Source organism: Rhinopithecus bieti, unplaced genomic scaffold, assembly GCF_001698545.2.
Source record: "Rhinopithecus bieti isolate Rb0 unplaced genomic scaffold, ASM169854v2 scaffold_70550, whole genome shotgun sequence".
Lineage (NCBI taxonomy): Eukaryota > Metazoa > Chordata > Mammalia > Primates > Cercopithecidae > Rhinopithecus > Rhinopithecus bieti.
In genome coordinates this window covers 1,366,127-1,374,249 of record NW_016826791.1, presented here as the reverse complement: position 1 = coordinate 1,374,249, position 8,123 = coordinate 1,366,127, and the positions used below count along the sequence as shown (strand labels likewise).

The window sequence follows — 8,123 nt, the reverse complement described above, 5'->3', positions numbered from 1 at the left end:
GTTGGATGAGTAGAAGTGCTGACAGCAAAATTCTCCCCCCAACTTTTATACCCAAAAAGACTATCCTTGAAAAATAAAGAAGACATTCCCAGATAAAACCCGAGATAACCCACTGCTAGCAGACCTGCTCTATAATATATACCAAAGGAGTCTTTCAGGCTGAAAGAAAAGGACACTAGACAGTGACTTGAATCCAAATGAGGAGTAATAATGGGCACCTGTAAAGGCAACCACATAGGCATGTAGAAAAGACAACATCAATGTATTTTTTTATTGCAACTTCTTTTCTCTATTTGATTTAAAAGGCAACTTCATAAGCAAATTGTAAGCCTGTGCTGATGGGCATATAATATATATATGTCATTTGTATGACAACAGCACAAATGAGAGAGGAACTGGAGCCAAGCTTTTGTATGCTATTGAAATTAAGTTGGTATAAATCTTAACTAGAGTATTATAATAAATTAAGATGTTAACTGTAATTCCCAGGGCAACTGCTCATAACTTACATACACAGAAACCACAAGGAAATTAAAATGGCACAGTAGGAAGTATTTCATAGGCTCTGTGCTAGGAGGAGCTTGGAATCCAAGATGTCTGAGACAGACACTGTCTCCACTCCAGCCAAATCTAGTTGAGTGATACACAATACAAGGAACAAAAGTGATGATCAGTTATGACACATGCTGTACCATGGAAGACGGGAGTGCTTGAATAGACTCAAATAGAGGGGTGCTTCAGGCCATCCTAGAAGCCCCTGAGAAGAGAGAATGTTGAGCTCTGAAGGCTGAGAAGTCTCAGGAAGGGGTGTCCAAGGCAAAGGGAAGAGCCCCGGAAACCCCCATGGCTAAGAGAGCTTTCTGGCTCCAGAAACTGACCAAGGCCACTGACTAGACAGGGTTGAGCTAAGCAGCAGCAAGGTCATGCTGTCTTGAGGCTGAGACACACAGATTTGGCACCATCATCACGGAAGGATTTTAGGCAAAGGAACTACATGATACTATTTTTACAAGCTGGCTTTGGCTGGGGTGTAGGGGCTAAGAGGGTGTGCCATTGCAGACCAAGACACAGTAGAGACAAAAATGGACAAAATACAAGGTAGATTTTTGAAGGCAAGGCCCTTAGGATTTGTTGATGGATTGGATGAGGAGTATGAGGGAACGGACAAAGAACAGCTCCCAGATTGCTAGTTTTCATACGGACCCAGTGAATAATGGTGTCATTTCCTGAAACGCTAAGTCTAAGGGAGGACGAGGTTTCCAAGGAAAATCAAGAATTCGGTTCTTGATTTTTGGACATCGTCAACCTGAGATGCCTACAAAACAGCCAAGTAGAAGAGTCTGTCAAGTCAGCCTGGAGCCCAAAGAGGTCAAGGTGGGAGACATTTTGGACTCTTCTGGCTACACAGAGTTAAAGCTATGCTTGAAGAATATCAACGCGGAGGGTGTGGGCAGGAGAAAAGGCCTGCTGAGAGGTTTGATACAGAACAGCCGAGGAGACTGATGCACCAGCAGAGCTGGCAGGCCGGCCAGGGGACGGTGGGGTAACGACACAGGGGAGATGGCGGTGAACTGTGTGGAATGCTACAGAGAGGTCAAGAAAGCAACCAGAAACTGCCTATTAGATTTGGTGACAAGCAGGTGAGAAGCCATTCAGGCAAGAGCATCTCCGGTGAACCACTGGGGAGAGATGTCCAGAGTGGATGGACAATTTAGTTTTAGCAAAATTCTATCACATTTTAATTTGTAATGTGATTTTATAATTTGTATTTTAAAATTGTGAACTGCAAAATATTTTGGATATAGTTTTACAGTTGCACTTCCTGTATTTCAATAAATCTAAGACTACACTTACGTACCACAAAGAAAAGCATTACCTTTTACAACACAATTTTAAGAGACAGGTCTGGCTGTGTTGCTAGGCTGGAGGGCAGTGGCTACTTACAGCCATGCTCCCACTGCTAATCAGCACAGGAGTTCTGACTGCTGTTTCCAGGTTGGATGGGTTCACCCTTCCTTAGGCAACCTGGTGGGCCCTAGCTCCCAGGTCACCATATTGATGCCGAACTCAGCGTGCACACAGGATTAGCACTGCATACTACAGCCCAGAATGGGTGGGCTCCAGCAATCTCCCACCTCGGCCTTCCGAGTAGCCAGGACTACAGACACATGCATCATGCCCAATGACAATGTTTTATCACCGACTGTAAGACTAATGCTCTGGCCAGGCGCAGTGGCTCACGCCTGTAATCCCAGCAGTTTGGGAGGCCAACATGGGCAGATCACCTGAGGTCAGGAGTTCAAGACCAGCCTGAGCAATATTATGAAATCCTGTCTCTACTAAAAATACAAAAATTAGCTGGGCATGGTGGCAAGCGCCTGTAATCCCAGCTACTTGGGATGCTGAGACAGGGGAACTGCCTGAATCTGGGAGGCAGAGGTTGCAGTGAGCCAAGATTGTGTCATTGCACTCCAGCCTGGGAAATAAAAGCAAAACTCCCATCTCAAAAAAAAACAAAAAAACAAAAAAACAAAAACACTAATGTTCAAACTATCAAGTAAAGGAGTCAACTGTCTTCTTGCGATTGCTGCCGTGGGCAGCTGGACTGGGGCCTACCCTGTGTGGCATCCTGTGTGGCATCTCCAAGATTTAGTGCAGGATTTACGCAGCACAGGGGTGCGGGTTTCTCTGCTGTGTTCATGGCACGCAGAACAGTGTCTGGTACATGGCAGGTACTCAGGGCGTATCTGAAGGAATGTGTGCACTAGTACCACATACAGAAATGATAATATGCTCCCTCCAATCAGGAGGTCCAGTGCTTAAAGGACCACCCCAGGAGAGTTGAGTTGAACTTCAGTTTCTAGTACAATATGCGGTTGTAAGGTTCCATTCACATAGACATAACTGGATGAACTAGGTCCCCATTTCGTGCTTAGTGTTCACACATTTTTAGTCCTAAGAATAACCCAGGTAATAACAATATTGTGTTGTTAAAATTTATTTTTATTTAAAAGGTGATTATTTGGCCAGGCATAATGGCTCAGGCCTGTAATCCCAGCTACTCAGGAAGATCACTTACGCTTGAGCCCAAGAGTTTGAGGCTATGATCTGCACTCTAGTCTGGGTGACACAGCGAGACCCTGGCTTTAAAAAGGTGTTTGGTGGAGGTCTTCTAAGGCAGAAATTTCATCCTGAAATGACAAATGAGGCAAAAATATTTAAAAGATCCAAATTAATGACATGTGTTTTAAGAACATAATTTTTCATTAACAATCAACTGCAAAGCAAAACTATATTTTGTTAATAAAGTCAATGGTAACATTTGCTTACGTATTAGAAATAGCCCTGTGAAATTTTAGCTGCAAAAGGGAATCATTTAAAAAGCACTGCTCAACTCCAAGTTTGACTTACAGACAAGGTAACAGCCACCAGGCACATGAAATCCCTCTTCTCCTTTATAGTTGCTCCTTGGAGAGAGGGAGGCCCGTCGTCCGGGTCTGAAGGAGGCTCCCGAGACTCTGACACAGATCACTAAACTCCGGGGTGTTCTAGGACAGTGACAGGCAGGGGTGTTTTCTCAATCATCTCCTGTCTGACACAGACATCAAGCTAAGCTATGAGCAAGGGTGAACAATGCCTCTCAGCAGCTCCTCCTCGACCAGGCTCCCGACCACGGAGCATTTCAGTCAAGGTTTGGGGATCTGAGGATGGAAGGAGAGAATGTGATCACTGGGGAGGAATTCCCCTCACAGACCCCCGCCAGAGCCACTCAGCTTCAATTAGCTGTAACCCAGCCTCAACACCTGCCCGTCACTGCGCAGGGAGTCCATGGTCAGCAGCCACGTCAGCACACCTCCTCCTGTGGCCACATCGTCACTGGTTTCTGGAATCCAACCTGGGGCCTTCCTGAAGCCAAGTAAGAAACTCAGGACAAGGCTTCTCTTCTTTGAAAGCCACATCAAGTAGCACAAAGGACTGAGGTTTGCAGCTATTTTATTTACAAGTATACATTAACACAATGAAATAAACACTGATATATTGAAGCCTAGTTAATAGTAGTGTAACAATATGCATCATTTTGATGATTACATTATTTTAAACAACAAACTACACTGAAAAATTAATGCCGATAAAATTCTTGGTCATAATATTAAGAAATACAATATATAAATTGAAAATATGATTGCTTAAAATTTGAAAATGGAAGTGAACTCATTTGGACAGACTCAGAGTTAACATAATCTGAAGGGAGGGGAGCTCTGACCCAAATGATAACTTTCAGGTTAACAGAAGAAAAAAGAAGCATAGTTGATCTTCAAGGAGAACGGGCAGTTTGCTTCTTCAGGTAGAATATATTCCCAGTGTCCTCGAGCTTCGCAGCAGAATCACATCACTGAGCATGAAGACTTGCCTTGTGAAGCTGCCCCGTCCATTTTTTCTGCCTCCAAAATTATCCTTCTAAAAACATCAACAGCAGTCTGAAGAGAAAGAAACCCAATCACAGTGTTAGTGTGAAGTTGGACTCCGAGACTACTTCCCGGACTGAGGAGGGTGTGCCACTTGCCTGGCCCTCCTGCTGGTGGAGGAGGAGGGGTTCTGGTGAGCCCCAGAACTTCAGGGCCCCCCGACGCCCAGTAAGGCCACTGTCCACCCCTCCTGACCCAGACCATAACCAGCCTCCCATTGTGCTTTTGACCCTGTTTTCTTCAGGCACTAGGAGAGGCCCGAAGAGTCCTCACTCCTGGACTCACCACCATCTCCTGTCCCACTCCACCCCACGACCACCACCCCAGTGTACTCTGGACCTCAGAGTCCCTCTTCACTTCTGGCGCTATCTTCCCTCCATTCCCATCGGACACGCTCTCCCAGCAGCCCTTGCCTCTCACATCCTTGACTCCAAGAGGCCTCGAGTCGGGGAGGCCCCCTCCGTGCTCCCGAGATGCCAGGATGCCAGCCTCCAACACCTCTGCGGCATAATTCTCAGCCATTTCAATCCACACACTGCCCTCCCTATCTCCTGGCCTCTCCCCTCCTGCCCGTCTTCCTGCCCTTAGCCTCAGCCCAGGGTCAACTCCACCAGTCCTTCACCACAAAGAGGAATCATGGCCACTTGTGGCAGGAACTCTTCTTACACTGAGGGGAGAGAAGAACTGTCAGATCTTGTCATTTTTTTTTTTTTTTTGTTATACAGATTGGAGGTTTCTATGTTGCCCGGGCTGACCGCGAACGCCTAGCCTCGCCTCCTTATGCACCACGGCAACAAGCCTGAGCCACCGTGACTCCCCGACCCTGTCCTTTAAAAAATGCAGTCCTGTGGTCATGAAAACCTGCCCCTGTTCTCAGAAGCCGCACGGGAAGTGCCCAGTTCTCCTAATCACCAAGAATCCCCCTCCCCGATCACTCCAGCGACTTCCAGTATCCCACAAAACGACAACACACCAACTGCCAGTGTCCCACCAAACCACCTTCCCAGCTCTGTTTCTCTAGCTATCCCGAAGCAACCCTTCTCAGCCCACAGGGGCCTGATGTGTTGACCCTATTATTACATCTCCCATGACCCTTAGCCATTTCTTGCTGTTCCTTTCCCTCTCGGTCAGCTCAGACTCCGCAGGCCACCATGGCGCCACTGTACTTCAACTCCCTTCCCTACCAACTGTCACCGGCATGGTGCCCGCGGCCACACAGTAAACGCTGCCCAGGGAAAACACACACCGCTGACTACTGACCTCATACCCATGACCAGGAACCTGGGACAGACGCTTGGTGCTGCCTAGCCACCCAACTGCATCCCTGGGCTGGGCACTCCCCAGAGAAAGGACTCATGCCTTGTCTCTTCTCAAATGTTCCTCATCCTCACGCTCAGCTGAAAACCTTGTTTTACACACTTCACTGGAAAACAGAAGCCACATTCATGAAAGAACTCCACATCCTCCGTCCACCAAGCTGACCCACCCACTTGAATGTGGGCTCCCATCCTCAGCCTTCTGTCCTATTGCTATGAATGAGGTGTCTGTCCTCCTAGTTAACCGAAGGCAACCCCAGGTCTCACCCGGCTTGTCTAATCTAGGTCACCGGCTTCGGATCACCTGATTGACAGGAAGCAGTGTGTAGAGAAAAAAGGACTAGATGTGGATGACATTTACAATTCAGTCTTAGTTCTTACACCACCTAAGGTAGTGGGTGATCTTTTCTTTTTTTTTTTTTTTTTGAGACGGAGTCTCGCTCTGTCACCCAGGCTGGAGTGCAGTGGCTGGATCTCAGCTCACTGCAAGCCCCGCCTCCCGGGTTTACGCCATTCTCCTGCCTCAGCCTCCCAAGTAGCTGGGACTACAGGCGCCCGCCACCTCGCCCGGCTAGTTTTTTGTATTTTTTTTAGTAGAGACGGGGTTTCACCATGTTAGCCAGGATGGTCTCGATCTCCTGACCTCGTGATCTGCCCGCCTCAGCCTCCCAAAGTGCTGGGATTACAGGCTTGAGCCACCGCGCCCGGCCATGGGTGATCTTAGAAGTCATTTAACCTCTCTGAAACTTAATTTCCTCACTTCTAAAATCAGGCGGTTCAGCTACATGATCTGAGGGATACAGTCCGTGGTCACTCAATAGATGACTGATTTAATTCAATTTTTAAAATATAGGTATCTCTTAACTATCTCAATTCTTATTTGAATTCTGTCTATACTCAGAAACTGAGCTGACTTCAATAAATCCCTTGCTATCTGGAACTTGGGAACCAATTACACAGATCTGTTTATTCATTTTTTTCATCCGCACATAAGAGGACATGACCACACGGATTCACTATCCCTCCATATCCCAACACAAGATGGATTCACTATCCCTCCATATCCCAACACAGGATGGATTCACTATCCCTCCATATCCCAACACAGGACAAAGCCAATTTGACTAATACGGGATACTTGGGCTGACGGATAACCCACTAGATACTAACACACTGTGCTGAACATTATAAAGGATATTTATGTAAATGATACCGACTCAGATCTCAGAATAAATTAAGGGGGCTAAGAGAAGAAACCACAATTTCTTTCAGCTGGATGGATCCAGAGGGGGTCAACAAGAAGGTGAAATCTAGGTGGGGCCTTGAGGACTACGAACCTCTGTCATGGCGAGAGGGGTGGAGCAGGGAAGGAAGAGTGCCAAAGCTGCTGGCTCCCGGCCCTCCCAGGGAGGAGGCACCACCTTGCTACACTAGAGTTTTCTCAGAGAAATGAAAACCGAGTCATCTTACCTGAGGATCAAACACTGCCACATGTTGAAAACACATTCAAAATATAAAACCCCACATGAATATAAGTAGATACTTAGAGAAGGGTTATTTTAAACCAGAGGGGAGCATGAGGAAAGGTGAGACATTTTGAAAGTGGAGTGAGGCCGGGCGCGGTGGCTCAAGCCTGTAATCCCAGCACTTTGGGAGGCCGAGATGGGCAGATCATGAGGTCAGGAGATCGAGACCATCCTGGCTAACACGGTGAAACCCCGTCTCTACTAAAAAAATACAAAAAAAAAACTAACCGGGCGAGGTGGCAGGCGCCTGTAGTCCCAGCTACTTGGGAGGCTGAGGCAGGAGAACGGTGTAAACCCGGGAGGTGGGGCTTGCAGTGAGCTGAGATCCAGCCACTGCACTCCAGCCTGGGTGACAGAGCGAGACTCCGTCTCAAAAAAAAAGAAAGTGGGGTGGACAGGAGATGATGTGTTTAAGGAAGGGAGCAGTTTGATGTGATTGAAAGTGTAAGAATGTGGTGAGAGACGAAACTAGAAAAGAACAAATCACTGACTGTACTCAGGACCAGGCGAAGGTTCTACAGAGAAAGGGCAGTTCACTGACAGTTTCTGAGTAGAGGACGGTACCATCAGATGTGTGTCTTTAGAAAGTTAAGGGCAGCAAAGAGAAATACACAGATGAAAAATGCACTGGGGGCGGGAGATAAGTTTGGTGCCAGGGGTCTAAATTAAAGCAATGGAAGAAAAAGCTTCATACAGGATTGTGAAGCCTCCTGAAGCAGAATCTACATACTTCCCAGAACATGCCTTTGAAGGTACATCTGCAGGGTGAAATTGGTACTAAATGCTTATAAGATGGTTCTTAATCATTTCTTTCT

At 46.9% G+C, this 8,123-nt stretch overlaps 1 protein-coding gene across 1 annotated transcript in view; it reads right to left on the bottom strand.

Annotated features, from left to right (window-relative positions):
* Nucleotides 1-3,278: 3,278 nt before the first annotated feature.
* Nucleotides 3,279-8,123, bottom strand: part of RHEB (Ras homolog, mTORC1 binding) — a 25,142-nt gene continuing 20,297 nt past the window's right edge. Inside the window, exon 7 of the mRNA XM_017863663.1 lies at nucleotides 3,279-4,478. Within this exon, the coding sequence (XP_017719152.1) occupies nucleotides 4,386-4,478 (93 nt within the window). The 3' untranslated portion in view covers nucleotides 3,279-4,385. The remainder of the gene's footprint in view (nucleotides 4,479-8,123) is intronic.